The sequence below is a fragment of the Clytia hemisphaerica genome, unplaced genomic scaffold (genome assembly GCF_902728285.1).
Source record: "Clytia hemisphaerica strain Z4C2 unplaced genomic scaffold, Clytia hemisphaerica genome assembly, whole genome shotgun sequence".
NCBI lineage: Eukaryota > Metazoa > Cnidaria > Hydrozoa > Leptothecata > Clytiidae > Clytia > Clytia hemisphaerica.
The window spans coordinates 870,420-894,689 of record NW_027104548.1 but is presented as its reverse complement, the minus strand read 5'-3'; the positions used below and the strand labels follow the sequence as shown (position 1 = coordinate 894,689).

At 36.8% G+C, this 24,270-nt stretch overlaps 2 protein-coding genes across 2 annotated transcripts in view; one reads left to right on the top strand and one right to left on the bottom strand.

Annotated features, from left to right (window-relative positions):
* The window catches only part of LOC136822778 (translation factor GUF1 homolog, mitochondrial-like), a 54,170-nt gene that overhangs the window by 7,196 nt on the left and 22,704 nt on the right, over positions 1-24,270 (bottom strand). The gene's annotated exons all lie outside the window — the stretch shown is intronic.
* The window catches only part of LOC136822761 (uncharacterized), a 14,214-nt gene continuing 6,092 nt past the window's right edge, over positions 16,149-24,270 (top strand). Inside the window, exons 1-2 of the mRNA XM_067079043.1 lie at positions 16,149-18,367; positions 18,786-19,013. Of these exons, the coding sequence (XP_066935144.1) occupies positions 16,162-18,367; positions 18,786-19,013 (2,434 nt within the window). The 5' untranslated portion in view covers positions 16,149-16,161. The remainder of the gene's footprint in view (positions 18,368-18,785; positions 19,014-24,270) is intronic.

The window sequence follows — 24,270 nt, the reverse complement described above, 5'->3', positions numbered from 1 at the left end:
TTTGAAAATATACCGGTAGATTACTGTGTAAAGATCAATACCGGAAGACGTCTCAAATAGCAGAATAACGGTAATTTTTCTTTCGAATACCAAAGATGAAAAAGGTCATATAACGGAATACTGGCCTCTTGGAAGCCCACCTATGTGCACCACACACCAACCATGTTATTGCTCTTATAATTGCTTTTTTAATTATTTCTTTAAAAGAAACGTCAACATACTTTTTGACTTGATTTGCTAGCGAGGCTACTTATTTAGTCATATAAAAGGTCACATGACCTGTGAAATTAGTTTTAAATTAATTCATCAACCATAAAATATATATCATGAAACTAGCGATCCCAAACGTTGTCACAGACGACTCACAATCCAAAATTGTGAGGCGGCTTTGAAATTTTAACACTACCACGTAACATTAAAATGAAGTGTTTAGACAAAAAATACGGCCAATTCTCAAACCATTTTTTATGAATATTATGAATATTCATTCGACTATGTATTTCATAATCTTGAAAGCAAAACATTTTCGGTACTCTACCGAGGTGTCTTTAAAACGCGAGGCTGTGAAGGGAAATGGTGATAGAGTCTTCATTCTGGCTTTAAATGGAAGGTAATTTATAAAGCTTGATAGGAATTATAATTTCCAGGATAGGAATACTCTCCTTCAGTACAATTTTTAGTTCAGAACACCAAAATTAAGATATTCGGTACTCTACCGAGGTGTTTTTAAAACGTGAGGCTGAGTAGGAAAATGGTGATAGAGACTTCATTTTTGCTTTAAATGGAAGCTAATAGATAAGGCTTGACAGGAATCATAATTTCCAGGATAGGAATACTCTCCTTCAGTACAATGTTAAGTCCGAAACACCAAAATTAAGATTTTTGGGACTCTACCGAGGTGTCTTTAAAACGTGAGGCTGGGAAGGGAAATTGTGATAGAGACTTCATTTTTGCTTTAAATGGAAGGTAATAGATGAGGCTTGATAGGAATCATAATTTCCAGGATAGGAACACTCTCCTTCAGTACAATTTTTAGTCCAGAACACAAAGTAAGGATTTTTGGTACTCTACCGAGGTGTCTTTAAAACGTGAGGCTGTGAAGGAAAATGGTGTTAGAGACTTCATTTTTGCTTGAAATGGAAGCTACTAGATAAGGCTTGATAGGAATCATAATTTCCAGAATAGGAATACTCTCCTTCAGTACAATTTTTAGTCCAAAACACAAAATTAAGATTTTCGGTACTCTACCAAGGTGTCTTTAAAACGTGAGGCTGTGAAGGGAAATGATGTTAGAGACTTCATTTTTGCTTGAAATGAAAGCTACTAGATAAGGCTTGATAGGAATCATAATTTCCAGAATAGGAATACTCTCCTTCAGTACAATTTCTGGTCCAAAACACAAAATTAAGATTTTCGGTACTCTACCGAGGTATCTTTAAAACGTGAGGCTGGAAAGGGAAATGATGTTAGAGACTTCATTTTTGCTTTAAATGGAAGCTAATAGATAAGGCTTGACAGGAATCATAATTTCCAGGATAGGAATACTCTCCTTCAGTATGAAAATTGGGCAGAAAGTTGAATGTGGTGCTGGAATTGCCGAATGTGGTGCTGGAGCGAAAACGAAAGTGCCGAATGTGGTGCTGCGAAAGTGGTGTTGAATGTGGTGCTACGAAAGTGGTGCTGGCTTGCTTTTGGTGTCAGATAACACTCCCATATCTAACAGCACTGTCAGATAACACTCCCATATCTAACAGCACTGTCAGATAACACTCCGATATCTAACATCACTGTCAGATAACTCTTCGATATCTAACAGCACTGTCAGATAACACTTCCATATCTAACAGCACTGTTAGATAACACCCCAATATCTAACAGCACTGTCAGATAACACTCCGATATCTAACAGCACTGTCAGATAACACTCCGATATCTAACAGCACTGTCAGTTAACACTACCATATCTAACAGCACTGTCAGATAACACTCAAATATCTAACAGCACTGTCAGATAACACTCCGATATCTAAAAGCACTGTCAGATAACACTCCCATATCTAACATCACTGTTAGATAACACCCCAATATCTAACATCACTGTCAGATAACACTTCCATATCTAACAGCACTGTCAGATAACACTCCGATATCTAACAGCACTGTCAGATAACACTCCGATATCTAACAGCACTGTCAGATAACACTCCGATATCTAACAGCATTGTCGGATAACACCTCAATATCTAACAGCACTGTTAACATCTCAAAATATTTTGACTCTTAAGTGGGGGGCTTCGAGGGTACAAAATACCGAAATACCGGTACTTTTTCCGTCAAATACCGGAAGACCGGTCAAAAATTACTTAAATACCGGTACTGACAAAAAAACAGCCGAATATAAAAAATACCGGCGTACTGGTAAAATTTTTACCAAGTTCATGTATCGGAAGATATCGAGGGCGACGGTAAGTGAAATGATTCAAAACAAAGTCGATAGTTGATGTACGGCTCTATATTGCCTTCACTCACCTAAACAGACGACCGTATTTTGGTGTTTTTGCTTTATACCGTCCCCCCCCCCCGATTTATCTCAAATACATAAACTTGCTATTAGACGATGCCGAACAGAAATGCTAGAAATTATATAGTGGGAAGTTCATTGAATACTGTACTCGATAAATCCAAGGGGAGAGGCAGCTTGAAACATGGGTTTGGCAGTAGGTGAAAATCCCGAATGGTTGTGATAGTCCAGGATAATATGAACGTGTTGAAATGTGATTGAGGGTCTGAGTGGTCGAGATGAGTTACCTTGAGATTACTTGACGCTTATCAGACTTCGACATCTTATTTTATACTCGTCGTGGAAGGCCACGACGAGTATGAAATAAGATGTCGAAGTCTGATAAGCGTGAAAATTGACTGAGCTTATTATTTTGGCAAATGACTTCGAATATATACATTTTGATAGTTTTGAACGATTAGCTTACGATAAGCTAAGGAAACAGCATAAAAAACGCAAAGAAGCTTCACTGACTGGAAAGGGAGTAACTTGATGTTTTATAAGAAAAAATGCCGTATCTGTAGGTGTTTGGCGTTGAATGTGCGGTGAACTGTCTCAAGTAGACAGTTTGCAGGTGGGGAGGCCAGGAAGCAGAGAACCAATATCCCTGATAAAACGAACCAAAACCCAAAAAGGACGCATCAGTAGACAAAGCTAGGGATTGGGAAGAAACAACAGGGCTCAGCATAAGGGATTTCCCATCTAAGAGTGGAGGAAAGTAGACCACATATTATGACCTTCTCGAACTGATTTATGTTGATGATGATGGAGCTTAGCTACAGAAGTAGAAAGGTCAGTCGCAGGATAACCCTACCGGGTTCAATAAACATATTACATTCATAGAATTATATTTCACAGGTCTATCGACCTCTACCAAATAATTTTAGATTTATAAGATATTGTCCAATCCTCGTCTGTCGTCCAGTCGTCAGAAGATATGGACAGACTAGACGTAGTTTTGGTCTTTATCCTAGGTTTTCGAACTAGGCGAATTTCTAGGGCTTCCTCTTACATGCCAAACAAAGTCACCATATTTTCTAAATTCATTTTTCTCGCCTTTTGACACATGTTTTTAATAACTTTTCTTTCGTTGATGGTGAAGTCGTTTGTAATGCTAAGGTCCATTTCGTTGAATTGTTTCAGCTTAGGCAGATTTTGTATTATCCGTTCTTTTTCCTCCGTACTTTTTAAGATCAACTTGATGGGACGCCATTATAGCCCTTTCTGTTTATTAGTCAGATCAACGAATTAGAATAGGTGGATTAACTTCTCTCGTTGCTCCCAAGAGAGATCCATTGTCTTCTCATTGTTACAAGAAAAATCTGTAAATGACTCTGCGCACTCCTCGTTTAGTTTTTTCATTGTTTTTATAAGAACAATTTTCCAATTTATACAGTTTCGAAAATGAATTTGTCCTATGATTCGATCAATTTTGATGATTTTGCAAATATTTTAAATCCTGCACTTAAGTTTTAGCATCAACAAACGCTAGACCAGTTTTAATGTAAATTTTTAATCTTTTGTCAATGGCAATCTTCAGATAAGTGAAAATTAACGTATGGTCTATAACTAAGAAACTATCGATGGGTCACGAATGGGTTGCATACTGGTGAAAGAAGACTGTATTTAGAATTAGGAAAATAAATTTCAAATTATTTGGCTAATTTCTGCATTGGATAGAAAGGGCTAAAAAAGTGCATTTTCTTATTTAAAATGTACCACGTGATACGTAATGACCAATGAAAATGTTGAAAGTAATGATTTTTTACAACTTTTTTACAACTTATCAAGTTTTAATTGCTAGCAAACTCGTAAAAAAGTTTGATAACCTAACGAGGAGTGTTTTCTATGAGTTCTTAATCCACCTATTCTAATCCGTTGGTCAGATGCGATGGTGGGATGGTTTAATATCTTGGACGCCAATGGTACTTTAGTATACCTTCAATATCTATTTTGTCTTGCTCCTGTTGTTCCTCTTTCGTATCTACCTCTAATTCTACTATTCCATGTATAATAATGTTTCGTTTTCTTGATTCGATGTCTCTTTCTTCATTCTTACTTCCTTGTTGGTGTTCTCTCACTGCTGATTTGGAATTATCCTTGTGTTTCTTAACTATTCCAGCGAATGTTTTTTCTGATGTTTTTTCTATGTATTTTGTTGTTTGCTGTATTTCTTCTTTTATAATCTGCTTGGTTTTTATTTCAAAATCAGCCATCTTATTGATTAGGATGCTTTCGATATCGTTCTTAAGGCTGCGGTTCTTGGCTAGCTGGTTTTTGAGCTTTTTAATGGCGTCGTCCTTCTTCTCAATATCCCTTTGCATCATATGATACGAGTTCTCACCTGTTTTACTCATTAGAGATTGTGTTATCCGCACGCATTTCTGACATAGATATTGTTCGTTATAAGTGTTGGCAAAAATTTGCAGCTGGTAAAGCGATAATTGTGTGCACTCGTAGTGTACCATGCGGTGGCACTTTCGGCATTTTAGACGGTTTTGGTCATCGTCATCTTAGCGGAGGTGATAGTGCATGTTTGTTTTTGTTTTGCTTCTTCAGATGGTTGTTTTTGTTGCTTTTTGCCGGTATTTTTGTTCATGTTTGATCGTTCAAAAAATTGCTAAATTTAACCGTTTTTGAAGAGCTACACAAAATGCGTGTTGACTAACTGACGTCCAATAATAACATAACCTTGCATGTAAAGGAAAAAGACATTTCTTCCGAACTAGCTAAGATTCAACAGTATTGGAAAAATAAGTTTCTTGTCTGCAGGTAGTCGGATAGCGATGTCAACTGAATCGATCTCAATGCCCAAGAACACGATCCTCTGGGATTGGCCCTCCAACTTGTCTTTTACTATAGGAGCACCTGTTTTTGTTTTGCTTCTTCAGATGGTTGTTTTTGTTGCTTTTTGCCGGTATTTTTGTTCATGTTTGATCGTTCAAAAAATTGCTAAATTTAACCGTTTTTGAAGAGCTACACAAAATGCGTGTTGACTAACTGACGTCCAATAATAACATAACCTTGCATGTAAAGGAAAAAGACATTTCTTCCGAACTAGCTAAGATTCAACAGTATTGGAAAAATAAGTTTCTTGTCTGCAGGTAGTCGGATAGCGATGTCAACTGAATCGATCTCAATGCCCAAGAACACGATCCTCTGGGATTGGCCCTCCAACTTGTCTTTTACTATAGGAGCACCTGTTTTTGTTTTGCTTCTTCAGATGGTTGTTTTTGTTGCTTTTTGCCGGTATTTTTGTTCATGTTTGATCGTTCAAAAAATTGCTAAATTTAACCGTTTTTGAAGAGCTACACAAAATGCGTGTTGACTAACTGACGTCCAATAATAACATAACCTTGCATGTAAAGGAAAAAGACATTTCTTCCGAACTAGCTAAGATTCAACAGTATTGGAAAAATAAGTTTCTTGTCTGCAGGTAGTCGGATAGCGATGTCAACTGAATCGATCTCAATGCCCAAGAACACGATCCTCTGGGATTGGCCCTCCAACTTGTCTTTTACTATAGGAGCACCTAAGAACTCAAAGACCTGAAACATAAGATCAATAAGAAACCGACACTTTTCCTTTGTTCGGGCAACAACGAAAAATCATCAACAATCAGTTCCAAAATACTTGCACATTCCCACGAAATTTTATAACCACAAACAATTTGGAAGCGCTCTAAATTAGATTCGAAGGGTAGAGGTTTAACTCTTGATGGAATCAAGTTGAAGGCCCAAAATTGACATTCTCGCTCGAACTGATTGAATATAGTGTACGAGAGCGATAATGTTATACTTGACGACTGAAACCCATTGAAGTGCGTAAGAAAAGGAAACCAAGAGGAGAACAGTGAAGGTAAGGGAGAGGATAAGTAGCAAAAGGGTCTGCGGTGTGACCTCTCTCTAGTTCTTTCACTATTGACGCCGAAACTTTATCATTTCAGTTCATGGCAGATTAACTGTTTCTCCCTCTGTGAGAAAGGGGACTCCAAAACCCTAACGGAACATATGGGAAAATCCATGAATCAAAAATTTAAGCAGGTTGGGAAGGCAGGAAACACTTAGGGGGAGCCTGATAATTCGATGAAACACTGGGGGAATTTGATCCGAAAGAGCCTGGTGGGGTGGTTGGGAACCCAGGGGCCAGGAGCCTTTTGAAACTCTGCTGACCACTGCCACGGTTGCAACTTATTCATGCTAGGAGCTGGACTAGGAGAGGTGGTTACCACAGGTAAAATACTTAACCATTAAAGCTTAGTCCTTACATACAGATTGAAAATATAACCGTCAGTTGAACCCCATGTCACTTTCTTTGCGGATTGTTGGTAAGGGACTGACGAAAGGCTTTATCATAGTTACAGCAGGCTGAGAAAACGTATGGGTTTGGCAAGTTCGTCATATAAACCAGACGTAATTAATCAAACAGTTCGATTACCGAACTAACTGAACTAACTAACTGTCTAACTTAATCAACTGGAAAAAGTTCGATTAAATATACAAAAAATGTTTCGCACTCGTTGCTTAAAAACTGGTGAAAATTTTATCAAACAATCGAATCCCTTCACGACACCTTTTTTAGAATGACGATACCGGGCTGTTTTTGTTAAGAAAGGTGGTTTTAATACCAGAATACCAGTAATTTTCTCTTCCTCTACCAAAATATCAGTAGATCTTTCTGTAAATACCGGTACTGGCAGGCATTTTAAATACCGGTAATTTTTCTGCCCAATACCAGAATACCGGAAGAAAAAAAGCCCAATACCAGAATACCGGTAAATACCAGATTCTCGGAACCCCCCATTTATTGAAATATCAACGGAGTGAATGATCCGTAAAACTCGTACCAATACCAAATCCAAAAACAAATGAAATCTGACGTTTTGTTTTTGAATTACATAAACTTGGGGAGTGGTGAGAGAGTATCTACTAGGGGGAGTGACGATGCTAGGGTATTTTTATCTAGCGTTATCAGTAAGCATCAAAAAGTCGACTTTTTAGATAGGGTCCGACTTTTTTAGATACAGGGTCCGATTTGGGGTCCAAATTAGGGTCCGATTTGGGGTTCAAATTAGGGTCTGATTTGGAGTCCAAATTACGGTCTGATTTGCGGTCCAAATTAGGGTCTGATTTGGGGTCCAAATTAGGGTCTGATTTGGGGTCCAAATTAGGGTCTGATTTGGGGTCCAAATTAGGGTCTGATTTGAGGTCCGAATTAGGGTCTGATTTGTGGTCCAAATTAGGGTCTGATTTGAGGTCCGAAATAGGGTCCGATTTATAGTCCAAGGTCCGGGTCCGATTTTTACAGTATCTCCTATTAAGAATATCTGACAGTGCTGTTAGATATCGGTGTGTTATCTGACAGTGCTGTTAGATATTGGGGTGTTATCTGACAGTGCTGTTAGATATCGGAGTGTTACCTGACAGTGCTATTAGATATCGGGGTGCTATCTGACAGTGCTGTTAGATATCGGGGTGTTATCTGACAGTACTGTTAGATATGGGAGTGTTATCTGACAGTGCTGTTAGATATTGGAGTGTTATCTGACAGTGCTGTTAGATATCGGTGTGTTATCTGACCGTGCTGTTAGATATCGGTGTGTTATCTAACAGTGCTGTTAGATATGGGAGTGTTATCTAACAGTGCTGTTAGATATGGGAGTGTTATCTGACAGTGCTGTTAGATATGCAGTACAGTGCTGTAGATATGACTGTGATTATGTGCTGACAGGCGTTACTGTGCTGTTAGATATAGGAGTGTTATCTACAGTGATTTAGATATGAGAGTGTTTCTACAGTGCTTAGATATCGGTGTGTTATATAGTGTTATCTACAGTGCTGTTAGATATGGGAGTTTATCACAGTGCTGTTAGATCGGGGTGTTATCTGACATGATGGGAGTGTTATCTGACAGTGCTGTAGATTCGGTGTGTTATCTGACAGTGCTGTTGATACGGGGTGTTTATCTAACATGTTAGATATCAGTGTTATCTGACAGTGCTGCTAGATGGGGTGTTTATCTGAACAGTGCTGTTAGATATGGGAGTGTTATCTGACAGTGCTGTTTAGATATGTGAGTGTTTTATCTAACAGTGCTGTTAGATATGGGAGTGTTATCTGACAGTGCTGTTAGATATCGGAGTGTTATCTGACAGTGCTGTTAGATATCAGAGTGTTATCTGACAGTGCTGTTAGATATGGAGTGTTATCTAACAGTGCTGTTAGATATGGGAGTGTGTTATCTGAGATTCGAGTGCTGTTAGATATCGGAGTGTGTTATCTGACAGTGCTGTTAGATATGAGTGTTTATCTGACAGTGCTGTTAGATATGGAGTGCTATCTGACAGTGCTGTTAGATATCGGAGTGTTATCTGACAGTGCTGTTAGATAGGGAGTGTTATCAACAGTGTGTAGATATGGAGTGTTATCTGACGTGCTGTTAGATAGTCGGTTATCTAACAGTGCTGTTAGATATCGGGAGTGTTATCTGACAGTGCTGTTAGATATCAGAGTGTTATCTGACAGTGCTGTTAGATATCGGAGTGTTATCTGACAGTGCTGTTAGATATGTGTTTATCTGACAGTGTGTTAGATATTGGGTGTTATCTGACAGTGCTGTTAGATATGGGAGTGTTATCTGTTATCTACAGTGCTGTTAGATAGATGTTATCGGAGTGTTATCTGACAGTGCTGTTAGATATCAGAGTGTTATCTGACAGTGCTGTTAGATATCAGAGTGTTATCTGACAGTGCTGTTAGATATGGGAGTGTTATCTGACAGTGCTGTTAGATATCGGTGTGTTATCTAACAGTGCTGTTAGATATTGGGGTGTTATCTAACAGTGCTGTTAGATATCATATCAGAGTGTTATCTAACAGTGCTGTTAGATATCAGAGTGTTATCTGACAGTGCTGTTAGATATCAGAGTGGATAGTGCTTAGATATGGGAGTGTTATCTGACAGTGCTGTTAGATATCAGAGTGTTATCTGACAGCACTGTTAGATATGGGAGTGTTAGCTAACAGTGCTGTTAGATATGGGAGTGTTATCTGACAGTGCTGTTAGATATGGGAGTGTTATCTGACAGTGCTGTTAGATATGGGAGTGTTATCTGACAGTGCTGTTAGATATCGGTGTGTTATCTAACAGTGCTGTTAGATATTGGGGTGTTATCTAACAGTGCTGTTAGATATCAGAGTGTTATCTGACAGTGCTGTTAGATATCGGAGTGTTTTCTGACAGTGCTGTTAGATATCAGAGTGTTTTCTGACAGTGCTGTAAGATATGGGAGTGTTATCTAACAGTGCTGTTAGATATCGGAGTGTTATCTAACAGTGCTGTTAGATATCAGAGTGTTATCTGACAGTGCTGTTAGATATCAGAGTGTTATCTGACAGTGCTGTTAGTTCTTTAAATGCAATCAAAATGCATGCAAATGCAACCTAATTTTTTACAAAAGTATTTTCACAAAACATTAATAATGAAATTGGATTAAAATTTAAAAAGGCGATTCACTTTTGAACATAAAAAAAAATTGTGCAAAAGTAAAAAAAAAACGCGCACATTTTTATGGCACTAAGAAGCCACCGTAAACTTGAGCAAATGGCTTTAAAGCTTCAAAAGATGTAGAAAAAGAATCCTCTTGATGAAAATCATGTGTTTGATTTGCCGAGTTAAAAAAATAAATGACAGAAATTGAAGCTTGCAACAGATTACACTGGAAATACTTTGGTACAACAACACTGACTTATCACATCTGACTTATCGCTTGAGCCGCCATCTTGAAACACCACATTATGATTATGATCTGTAAAAACAACGCACGCTAAAAGTACCCAAAAAGTTAATCCGATTGGAAGAAAGTTTAGAAATCAAATAGAGATCGGGAAATCGGATTTTTTTTTTGCCGTCTTATGATGGTGGAAGAACTGAATTTTACCTATTTGAATGCTCAGCTTAGGCTGACCAAAAACGGAATTGACAAAAAATATTCAATAAATTCAAAATATTACATGTATAAAAATATTCAAAGTTTCGGGCTCTTTTGACAAAAATTTTGAATTTCGAAGAAATTTTCGGTGGTGGAATTTTGATTCTCATTTAGGCGGTTCGACGGAATGTAAGGAAAAAACGGCATGGCGGATTCGGGTTCCCCTAGCCTGGAGATCCATGCTATGATTTCTTATTCTATATACTGATGGCGAAATGAATAGCATGGTATGGGCTAAGAGTTTGAATTTCCCAGATCCTAATAACGGTTGGAAACATAGCCAATCAAATTTTGTGATTCTTTTTTGGTCACACTTTCTTAGAGAAAGCGCAACTTCCGAAATTTGGTTTTTATTTTAGTAAGTGAGAACAGCGCTAAACTCGAATTTTCCACTGAAAATTTTTTGAGGCACAGGTCATACCCGTCCTGTATACATCAGATTATATAAATACAGGAGGGTTCTCCTGTCTAGGGTTCCCCTTGCTGAACCCCCCTTAACCTTTTACTAACCATCCGATATTTTATATCCAACGGATTACAAGCGTTTGCACCTTGTTCAAAATAAATCTCAAAACAAACAAGTTAAGTCCCAATGGTCCAGAAAATTCCCGCTGAACGTCAAAGGTTATTTCCCACTATAACAAATTGTTTATCTTTAGTAATAATATTGATTGACAACTATTGTTATGTGCAGTAGAGTAAATAAAACACCATTAGAGGGGATATTATGTTTTGCATGCAAAAACAAATTTATGTTAGTATTGGTATTTTAGTACGAGTTATGAGATGTACTATCGTTTTTGGTTCTAATGAAACAAATTGGAGTGGATAAAGAGACAAATAGCTTTGCAATAAAAAGGTATGTAATTTTTCTTAATTTTTAAAAGTTTTTGGAAGTGACAAAATGATGAAACTCTGTTATCGATATGTTAGTAATCCAAAGTTAGCCAAATCAACTATGTCCTATTTTAAAGGTAAAAAGGTTAGTCGGCGAAAGGTGACGAACGAAGGTTTCCCAAACGAAAAACTTCTCCGGACTACTTTGTGACAAAGATTTTCACACTATTTTCAAATTTTCCTCTTAAAAAAAACTTGAATTCTATTTTAGTTTGATATGCTCATACTTTAGGCGTACAAACTTTCGCGAGTAGAAAGTTTATTAAATATACAAACATATTATATAAAAATTTGTTGGTTTTTGTTTTGACACAACTGTACACCTGATAAAGATTGCTGGTAATTTTTGATTGAGCAACATTTCATGTCGCAATAATTCTGTTAGTAATTTAAAGTGTACAAACTTTCGCGATTTTCGCGAATTTTACCTTGTTTTGCGAAAGTTTATGCTCGCCAAAAATTCTGAAAAACTTTTAAATCAAAAATTTATATTTATGGCACTTTTTAGCTTGTTAAAGCCTCATTAGGCAATTGACGAAAGTTTCAATCCGATTCAAAAATAATTTTTCCCTCTAAGTCATGTCGTGTGAAAACTTTCATTTTTGGACCTACCCCGGTGGAGGTCCTATAAATTAACCGTTTGTATGTTCGTTCGTTCGTTCGTTCGTTCGTTCGTTCGTTCGTTCGTTCGTTCGTTCGTTCGTTCGTTCGTTCGTTCGTTCGTTCGTTCGTTCGTTCGTTCGTTACCAGCTTTTCTCGAGATTGGCTCATTAGTTTTTTCTGATTTTTTGCACAACGATGCATAACTATAAACCCTCGAATGTGACGGAGCCTGATTTTCGAAAAAAAAAGTTTTTAGGCAAATTTGGGCCAAAAAAACGGCTAAAAAACGGGTTTTTTGGACTTTGTGAAAAATTGGATCATTAATTTTTTCTGATTTTTTGTATGAAAGTAAGGTACCATCATAGGTAAAAGATGGCTCAAGCAGAAATTTGCAAAAAAAAATTTTTGGCTCAAAAAACGCATGTTTATCTATAAGAATCACTATTAATAAGCATACATCAATGTTCTTAGTCAAATTACTCAATTATTTTTATGAGATAGATGTATTTTTTGCTCATGAGGGCTTACTTTTGAAGAATAGGTATGTTTAGACATGAAATTTAGGCTGCTTGGCGTGTTTTTATAGAAAAACTGGCCAAATTCGATATTTTTTTATAAGCGCATTATCAATTACTTAGGTATTAGCTTTTGTCGAGGTTGGTGCTTTCATTCTTTATGATTTTTTGCACAAAGATGCATAACTATAAACCCTCGAATGCGACGGAGCCCGATTTTCGAGAAAAAAAAACTTTTAGGCAAATTTGGGCCAAAAAACGGCTAAAAAACAGGTTTTTTGGACTTTGTGAAAAATTGGATCATTACTTTTTTCTGATTTTTTTGTATGAAAGTAGGGTACCATCATAGGTGAAAGATGGCTCAAGCAGATTTTTGCAAAGAAATTTTGTTGGCTTAAAAAACGCATGTTTATCTATAAGAATCAATATTAATAAGCATACATCAATTTTCTTAGTCAGGTTACTAATTTTTTTTATGAGATAGATGTTTTTTTTGCTCATGAGGGCTTCCTTTTAAAGAATATATGTGTTTAGACATGAACCTTTGGTTGCTTGGTTTGTTTTTGTAGAAAAACTGGCCAAATTCGATATTTTTTATAAGCACATTATCAATTATTAGGTATTAGCCTTTCTCGAGATTGCCTGTTTCATTCTTTATTATATTTTGCACAAAGATGCGTAACTATAAACCCTCGAATGTGACGGAGCCCAATTTTCGAAAAAAATGTTTTTGGGCAAATTTGGGCCAAAAAACGGCTAAAAAACGGGTTTTTTGGACTTTAAAAAATTGGATCATTAATTTTTTCTATTTTTTTTGAATGAAAGTAGGTAAAAGATGGGTCAAGCAGATTTTTGTATAGAACGAATTTTTCAGCTCAAAAAATGCATTTTTATCTATAAGAATCACTATTAATAAGCATACATCAATGTTCTTAGCCAAATTACTCAATATTTTGATGAGATGGATGTTTTTTTTTGCTCACAAAGTCTTGAATATGAAAGAATATTTATAGAGCATGAAATTTTGGTTTCTAAACGGTTTTTTATAAGTAACAAACGACTAATTTTAATAGATCGTCACTATTAGTGTTCTGAATGATTGTTTTAATGGTCACGCTCACGTAGATATCAATTATATATGTGTTAAAATGCATAACCAGGTAGGTCCATAAAAGTATCACTTGTTATGTCTTGATTCGCGAAAGTTTATGCTCACGAAAATAACTTTTTTGTCAAATTCGCGAGATGGGCTTTCCAAAATATAGTATTAAAGTGTTGAGTTTGTTAGAAATAGTAAGATTCAATGCTAACGATTAAGGTTTCTGTTTCCTGTTGTATGATGTTTGGATTCATCATGATTTAGATTTTGCATTCCTTTAGGCCATAGTACATATGTCTAGGCTTACAAACTTTCTCGAGCAGAAACTTTCGCAAGGTCGAAAAAAAATATTTTTTTTCTCAATTTAATTTGCATTTTATTTCAAATTAGAAGTTTTACAGATTTTCTACTTTTTAAGAATTTTTCGTTGGTTGCCTTTTCAAGAATTTTCAAAAACATTTACTTTCGCGAAAAGTGCTAGAATTCGCGAAAAGTGCTAGAATTCGCAAAAAGCGCGAAAGTTTCTGCTCGCGATAGTTTATATGTACGCCTAAAGTACTTTGTTTTCGTTTTCTATATCTCTGCCCTGTATGGATTTTTAATGAATTTTTCACTTAAAGGGATAATCAGGTGGTTTGGGATATTTGGCATGTGCAATCTTTCTATTGTCCTGAACAAAACCTCAATTGCCTAAATATTTCCTAAAGATGAGATAATTAAGTTACAAGTTTTTGACTTTTAGTAAAAAACAATAGAATTTCAACGTAAGAACCGCCGTGTGAGAACCCATTTTCAGATATTTTAAATTGTGATATCTCGACTTTAGAATGTAATTAGACAAAAATACTTGGCGTTTCTTCAGGTAAAAAATCTCAAACCATCATCATGTGTCACAGACCCGGTGGACCCCCCGCCCCGGTGGAAAAATAGGCCAAAAAACCGTCCCCGGTGGTAAAAATACCCTACATTTTCTACTCCACTGGGAAATTGCCCTATGGTTCTATCCCCATTGAAAATTGAATGGAAAAAATTGGACTCCAAAACCATCCCCACTGGAATTTTTGAGCTGGAAACAATAGATTTTCCATCCGCATTGGGATTTCGATAGAAATTTTCATCCTCACTGAGGGAAAAGGTTCCACCGGGGCACTGAGACAGGGGTGTCATCTGATTACCCCTTCAATTTGTTCACAGTAAGTGATACCGTGGGTGTAAGGGCTAGTTTTCAGGCTAGTTTTCTCGAGCAAAATCTTTGGAAAATTTGCCCTATTAGGTTTTGAATAACAATGTCTTTTTAAAATAATGAACAAAATATCTTTTACTTCTCATACAGAATTTGGGACCATTAAATCCAGGACGTAAACCCTCACAAAGTATGGAGCAGATATGACCGGTGTTAATCAAAATGTGATACATAAAAAATTATGGTGAGCAATAAAAATTTATAACAATTCTCTATGCAATAGAATCGAGAAATGAAACTTTAGGTATACAAACTTAGGCAATGTTTGCCTTTTTCGCGAAAATTTTTGTTTAAACATCTATTTAGATACTATTTGTAGGCCGAAATTAACCTTTTAATCTCAATTAAACAAAAACAGTGTTCGGAAAGAGTGTTAGAGTTAGGATGTGGTAGGGCCATCGGACCCAAATTCAAAAGAAACTCCTGTCCAACTTTTTAAGAATTTTTCGTTGGTTGCCTTTTCAAGAATTTTCAAAAACATTTACTTTCGCGAAAAGTGCTAAAATTCGCAAAAAGCGCGAAAGTTTCTGCTCGCGATAGTTTATATGTACGCCTAAAGTACCTTTTTCGCGAACATTTTGTTTAAACATCTATTTAGATACTATTTGTAGGCCGAAATTAACCTTTTAATCTCAACAAAGACAGAATGTTCGGAAAGAGTGTTAGAGTTAGGATGTGGTAGGGGCCATCGGACCCAAATTCCAAAGAAACTCCTGTCCAATTTTTATATAAAGTGAAATCCTCAAAACTCAATATCTGAACTGGGCTTAAAATACTATTCTATTAAAACTCTGTTCAATCAAAATATATTTAATTCCCGTGATGATTGAAAAGGTTTTTGAGACTGAAATATTGAGTTTTTCCGTCTTTCTTAGGGTTGGGCTTTTTTGGTGATTTCTAATACGTTCCTGAACCTCGTATCGGTGTCATTTTATAACTTAATCATACGTTAAGTCGGGAAGGGTAGCCCGGTCGTTAGAGCATTTGCCTAGCAATCAAAGTGATGTTTGTTCGATCTCCGGTCGCCGAATGAGTAGCTGAAATACTCTAATCTATACTGTAGTACTACAGTAAATAATTTGGAGCTGAGAGTAGATGTGGCGCTCCACCTCAGCATTCGTTCAAAAGAAAAAGATTCAAATCACCTCCAAATACCAATCGCAGCATGAAAAGAAAGATTGAGAATAAGAAAACTCGGACTTAAAATTGGTTCATCACATTTTTGTTTTATTTTAGTGATGGGTAAGCCGTGACATGTCCACGTATAAATCGGTCAAAGATGCAACTGAAGAATTAGAATATTGGATCCGTTTGGCCACTTTTGAACATGAGCCACTTAGGGAGTCCCTCCTGTTTGTACTTCACAACAAATCAAAAGATCCGACGTACCAAGGGTTACCAGAGAATCCCACTCTTCTTTACCAGGCAATATTGAACAAGCAGCCAATCATAAACAGACTGGTTAGGAAAAATGTTTTAAAGCCAAAACAAGTTGACCTTCTGTTACCACCAAATGGAAATCAAACCTTCTCAGAAAAGTTTGACATTACGTTAATCAAGATCCTCATTGAGGATTTCACCACACTTCAGGCTCCAACCAGGGGATGGCGTGGGCAGCCAAGACCGAACGATAAACGACTCGCAGATTTTGTTGTCAGGGCACTTGAATGGAGAAATTTCCTAAACCATGCAGCAGCAAAGAAAATTGACCTAATTCATTTTAACCAACGATGGCAACTAGGATGTTCCATTATACAAGGATTAGGTTACACAACATACAACACAAACTTTCTCAAGAGTATTCCACTTGATCCGAAGCATGACGTAGTACTGAAGTCATTGCATAGTTTGATGGCTAATTTGAAACTTGACCAGGACAATCAATTGCACTTGGTTCAACGTCTTCGTAAATATGCTGACGATACTTTCGATGATTTAGCTGATCAAATTGATGAAATAGCCGATGATCAACAAGACCTTCAACATCAAGTGAACGACAACCACGAAAAACTTGCTGAACGTATTGATGAGATGGCTGATGATCAACAGGACCTTCAACAGCAAGTGAACGAAAACCACGACCAACTTGCTGAACGTATTGATGAGATGACTGATGATCAACAAGACCTTCAACAGCAAGTGAACGACAACCACGACCAACTTGCTGAACGTATTGATGAGATGACTGATGATCAACAAGACCTTCAACAGCAAGTGAACGACAACCACGATCAATTTGCTGAACGTATTAATGAAATAGCTGATGATCAACAGGCCCTTCAACAGCAAGTGAACGACAACCACGATCAACTCGCTGAACGTATTGATGAGATAGCTGATGATCAACAGGACCTTCAACAGCAAGTGAACGACAACCACGACCAACTTGCTGAACGTATTGATGAGATGACTGATGATCAACAAGACCTTCAACAGCAAGTGAACGACAACCACGATCAATTTGCTGAACGTATTAATGAAATAGCTGATGATCAACAGGACCTTCAACAGCAAGTGAACGAAAACCACGACCAACTTGCTGAACGTATTGATGAGATGACTGATGATCAACAAGACCTTCAACAGCAAGTGAACGACAACCACGAAAAACTTGCTGAACGTATTGATGAGATGGCTGATGATCAACAGGACCTTCAACAGCAAGTGAACGAAAACCACGACCAACTTGCTGAACGTATTGATGAGATAGCCGATGATCAACAAGACCTTCAACATCAAGTGAACGACAACCACGAAAAACTTGCTGAACGTATTGATGAGATGACTGATGATCAACAAGACCTTCAACAGCAAGTGAACGAAAACCACGACCAACTTGCTGAACGTATTGATGAGATGACTGATGATCAACAAGACCTTCAACAGCAAGTGAACGACAACCACGATCAATTTGCTGAACGTATTAATGAAATAGCTGATGATCAACAGGACCTTCAACAGCAAGTGAACGACAACCACGATCAACTCGCTGAACGTATTGATGAGATAGCTGATGATCAACAGGACCTTCAACAGCAAGTGAACGACAACCACGATCAACTCGCTGAACGTATTTATGAGATGACTGATGATCAACAAGACCTTCAACAGCAAGTGAGCGACAACCACGAACAACTTGCTGAACGTATTGATGAGATAGCTGATGATCAACAGGACCTTCAACAGCAAGTGAACGACAACCACGACCAACTTGCTGAACGTATTGATGAGATAGCTGATGATCAACAGGACCTTCAACAGCAAGTGAACGACAACCACGATCAATTTGCTGAACGTATTGATGAAATAGCCGACCAAATCGAAGATGTCAAGTTTCATCAGGGAGAAGATAATCAGACTGGTAATAGAAACCACCAACAGCTCTTAAATCAGATAGAGAAGATAAGCGCTGAAGTTGAGAGGGTTAAGGAACTACAAAAGCGAACGATCTCACACACAGGTAAACTTTCAATTACGCTGACATTGCATTTTAAAAGATAACATTACTTAACCCAATCGTCAAAGCGAGCGCACAGAAATTGTAACCTTTAGAGAGTAAACAAGTGAGTGTGCCATTATGGATTTTGTTGTGGAAGTACAAACATTTAAAGCAATGCAATGTCCTCATTTTGGCTCTAACCCACGGCGGCTGCCTTGTTAGACTAGAGTCTACTTCTGGCTGAACTTTGCTTTCTAATAATTTTTGATGACGCTGAGTCCAGAGAAGTAGACTAGGAGCATTTGACGATAGGTTGCCATCTTGAAAAAAAAATGCTTACAATGCAAATAATAAAAAAGCTACTCGAATTAGAAGGAGAATTCAATTGTTAAAACTGATAATGTTTTAATAAAGTTTAGTATCATTTTCCTTGTTTCAGGAAACCGAGGTGACTATTGCCTACCAGAGGTTTGCACATATATAGCAGACTGTATCGGCGATCAACGCGACGACTTTCTTCAGCGATTAGGACTTCAGGTAAATAATGGCCAAGACACAAAAGAACTTATTAAGAACACACCATGGCCGGATATCAAAAGAACATTGATAACACTTGGAAAGGCTGATATTGTTGATTGGATCAAAGGAAATACATTAATAACGCAAGGTAGGGGTCAGTTTTTAAATAGCCGTTGTTTATAATTACCGTATTACTTCGAATAAACGCCCCTCTAGGGGAGAGGCGTTTATTAGAAACCTATGACTTTAATACTTCAATACCAGTGCTGATTGGGTTTGAAAAGGAAGATTTTAGTCATTTCTTGTAACCAGAGCAGTTTTCGATGCAATTTTAGTCGTTAAACCAAAGGAATTTTGCACCATTATCCTAATAAAGAACTAAAACAAAGACTAAAATAATTTAATAAACGCCCCCTTCTTTTGAACGCCCCCTCGAATAAACGCCCCTCCTAAAATCGAAAAAATTAAATAAACGCCCCGGCGGCGTTTATTCGAAGTAATACGGTATTCAAATGTATTGCTGTTCATTCGAAACGACCCTCGTGGTAAAATAATGAAACATCATCTGGTTTGACCAAGCAGAATTTGGCGCCCTTTTTAGAGATTTTTGGTTTTTGACGCGCCATCTCTCGATTTTTTTTCTCCTTGTCTCTCTAAACTACTGTACTAGGTTTTTCTCCTATTACAGCTAATTTCTTACAAAACATTCATTTGATACAGTATATGGCCCCCAAAACGGAGACGGCCCCCAAAACGGAGGTTTTCATTGAAATGAAGATTCTGACTTGTAGATTTATCAGAATTAAACGATTTTTGTTTATTTTGAAAGAATGATGGTTATACTTAAAAATGAGCATAGCATGTTTTTGCTGGTTTGAGGCAGATTCAAAATAACATATTGCGTCTAAGGAAATTTTTAAACCAAATTAGATAAAATTGCTAAACTCACTAGCGATCCTTGGATATTGAAAATAAGTATGAAAACGGGGTGGAACTTTCTACACCTAATGTTCCGAAAATGCAAATAATCTTGACTTTCGAGGCTGTGTAAAGCTATAGCATCTTGAGGTCAACCAGTATTTGGACCAGAACAGCGTGACAAATCAAATTTAAATATGAGAAAAGCAAAAAATCTGATTCTCTCCTATCCCTGAGTTAATGTTTATGAAAAAATTTAAAATTATTATAAAATTTTCGCTGAATCACAAAAACGGCAATTCTGTCATTTTTTGCAAATAAAAGAGAAAAATATCTTTTAAAGCTTAATTTTTCAGTTTCAGTAAGCTTTTTTTCAAAATTTCAAGCTTATTCCATACATGAATGGAACTTTTGCAAACGAGATTTGTTTTCAAAACTTGATTAAGACGTTGTTAAAAATCAAATGTCATTTGAAATTTTAACTTCAGTTTGGACTTTGCAATATCGAAAATCTTGAAATATTTCATAAAAATCATAAATTTTACATCCATCGGGTCGCAAATTTAAGGGAAAAGACAAATATGTTTATAGTTTTCCCCCTTATTACCACTGGGCTTAAAAATTTGATTTTAACTACACCTCCGTTTTGGGGGCCCAAAACCTGCATTTTGACAACCAGGGGTATACTGTAAAGATTTTATTAAATAAATTTATGCCCAAAACCCTCTAAATCATATTTCAAAGCTATGGTCAAAATTTTGTATTCTTATCTTAAAGATATCTCGAGAAATCGCTAAAATTTCAAACCTCCGTTTTGGGGGCGATTTAAGCGATTGAAAAATATTGTTGAAATTGAAAATTTTGAAAAAGAACTTCCAGGAAATAAAGTAGAGATGTTAAAGGTTTTCATGCAGCAAAAATTTTTGTAAAAACTCTTTTCCTCTAGATTTGAGAGAAACTTCAAATTTGATCGCCGTTTTGGGGGCCACATACTGTAATAGAAAAACTAGACTGGAGTCGTTTATAATGCATGTAATACTAATAATAAACACACTAAGATACGGGATTTAGTTGTATAAACGACTGGAAGATCCGTGTTCCAGCCTATAATAACTCCTAGCTACGCAGAAGTCGCGTAGCGAGAAAAATTTATTAAGCAACAACACTCTCAAATAAAATCAACTCAAATGAAACTTTTACGCACATCCCACACATTTATTTTCAAGAATTTTTTTTGCGGGAAAAATTAGAATTGCGATATTACACTTTTTTTTTGTTTGGAGTTAGTGCACAAAGGTTTCTAGACGACTAAAATTAACTTTTTTGCTTTATTTCTAATATGTATGAATTAGTCGTCTAGCTTGCTAGACTATAGAAAAACTAAATCATAAACACAAAGAAGAGTGTGCGAAATTCTTTTGTATTTGAGTTGATAAGGGGCGCCAGTTTTGGTTTTTCAATTGCTGATCTTTCCATAGGGCCGTCTGAAAAATCCTTCTTAGCGCCCCTTCTTAGCGCCCCTTCTCAAAAGGGCTCCGCTGGTTGGGCCTGGCCCACCTGCCCCCCCACCTGCCCCCCCCCTGCCACTGATCGCCTCTCATTTTCGAATAGCTTGTACCAAACTATTATTTGTTGAAAGACAAGTGAACGGTTGTCAAAAAATATTCAGTCGAGCTTGATGGATATTCGACGAAGCGAAGCTAGTTGAGTCGAATCATAGTCCGTATAAAAAACCCCGGATATTAACTTGTCATTTTCGAACGCTTAGAATTTAAGAAAGTAGAATTAACTTTCGCAAAAGAGGCAAATAAAAGAAAAAGGTTCAGTGGATCAAACAAATGACAAATTTTAATTAATCCTTTAAGTGCCACGGTCCTATTTTTCTAAGTATTTTAAGAAAATCGCTAGTTCAAACATTAAAGGCTTATATCTCCGGATCTAGAAGGAATTAGACGCTCGTGTTTGAAATCGCCCTCCTATATAGGCCATGTCCAATATACTAGACATTGACACTTAAAGTGTTAATGTTCATAACTTTTTTCCACCAATTATACTCTTTCTAGATATCAATAAATACACATACGACAATATAGGTTGTCTGTACACAAACCCAGTATCTACGGCTGATTTCAAAATTCATTACCGTCGAGGGTCTATTATCATTGTCTTTTCTCATTTGAGATTTTTCAAACCGACCTCTGCGATGGGGAGTGTTGGTGAGAGAGGGGAGACGATGAGAGAAGTGTTGCTCTCTGTAAATCATACTTCATCGCAGAGGTTTTCGAATGGGAATTCTTTTATCAAACAGACAATGCGCACAGAGCATGAAGCGATAAACGTGAGATACACTCTGGTACAGAGTATAATACAGGGGGTTCACCTATCTTCCTATAAGAACTATTTTTGAAAATTTCGGTAAAACAAGTGATACTTTTATGGACCTACCTGGTTATGCACTTAACACATATATAATTGATATCTATGTGAGCGTGACCATTAAACAATCATCCAGAACACAAATAGTGACGATCTATTAAAATTAGTCGTTTGTTTCTTATAAAAAAACGTTTAGAAACCAAAATTTCATGCTCTTGGATTTCTTTCATATTCAAGACTCCGTGAGCAAAAACATATCTCATCAAAAATCCAGTAGTTTAAGAAATTGATTCTGTATTAATAGTGATTCTTAAGACAAAATGCGTTTTTTGACTGAAAGATTCTTTATTACAAAAATTGCTGCGCATCTTTACCTACTTCATGCAAAAAGTCCAAAAAAACAATGATCCATCAAAAAACCCTTTTTAGCCGTTTTTCAGCGAAATTTACCACATTTTTTTTTTAAACGGCTCGTCCATTCGAGTGTTTAAGGACGAAATTGCGCAAAGAAAATTGGGGATTTGGCGGATTGGCGAAATCCGCCAAATTAAAATTCCGCCAAATTAAACATCTTTGAAAATATGATCTCTTTTTTAAGGGTTTTTGCTATTTTTCGCTGTTTTGACTCCATCTTAAGGTAATTTTTTTAAGCGACGCCAAATTAAATTCCGCTAATTAGTTTTCGTCCATCCGCAAATTAAATTCCCTCTGAAAAAATTTTTTGGCCATCCGCCAATTAAATCCCGCCAAATTTCTTCTTTAAGGTAAGCCCTCATGAGCAAAAAAACATCCACTCATAACAAAATTGAGTAATTGACTAAAACAGGATGGGCGGATTAATAGGGTTCTTAGGAAAACAGCGTTTTTGCGCCACAAATTTTTTTGGCGAAGAAATCTGTTTGAGCCATCTTTACCGAGGTTACCCTACGAATACAAACAGAAAAAAAAAAATGATCCAATTTTTCATCAAGTCAAAAAACCCTTTTTTTAGCCGTGTTTTTGGCCCAAAATTGCCCAAACAAATTTTTTTTTCGAAAATCGGGGCTCCGTCACATTGGGCCCCTACCCTTTCCACTTGTACAAAAATCAAAAGATTCTATGATTCAATCCTGAGAAAAGTTGGTAACAGACGAACGAACGAACGAACGGACGAACGGACGAACAAACACAGGTTAATTTATAGGACCTCCACCGGGGTAGGTCCAAAAAAATACGTAATTCGCGGGAATGAACTTTTGCCAGTTACAAATTTGACACATTTTGCGGGAATTGACTATTGCGAATGGCAACCTTCGGCATTTTTTTGTGGAATACAGGGGATAATATACAATATCCGTGATTTGGCCGAAACATCGCGAACTCGCGAAAGTTTCTTCCTTGAAAATAGTGAACTCTAACCCCTCCCATAGCAAATCTATTTTAGATAAAAGCCGTTTTTAATACGCATGCGTAACAGACAAACAGGCTTATTCCATGAACAGTGAAAAAAAAACATTATGTCGATGATTAGTACAGCATGCTGCTCTCGGGATGGAGCACTCATATGGTCCGACCCACGGCATGTGCCGTCCTAAAGGGTAGGTTTTTTGAGACCCTCAAATGCATTGTAAGGGTCTACTTTTGATAGAGTGCACTACAAGGGTCTTATGATATGTTGATATACTCTAAGGGTGTGTTGAGGGACTACTGACAGTAAAAAACTGATGATCTTTATAGTTTCGACTCCCACTCATTTTGATTTGTTTTGCAAATTGTGTCGACAGCTCAGGCTCATTTTCTGATGGCTTCAGCAAAATTAGATATCAAATCAAACTACACGTAAGGGCAAAGACTTATAACCAAAACAAGACGTCTAAGCGCATAATTATGCAAAATTATCTCATTGTTCGAACAATAAAAATAAATTTCCTTTGATCCGCACGTTAGTTGCCGACAAGATTTAAAAAAATGGCCGCCAAAACTCGAAGGCCACCAAATTTGGAACTACTTGTCCATGTAATTTTGCTAATTATGGTCTAATTATCATGAAATATGTCAACAAATTGGATTGGTTTGATTTTAGAATAATTATTCTTTGCATTTCTGCTCTTTGAACCTTGAACTTTGGCCAG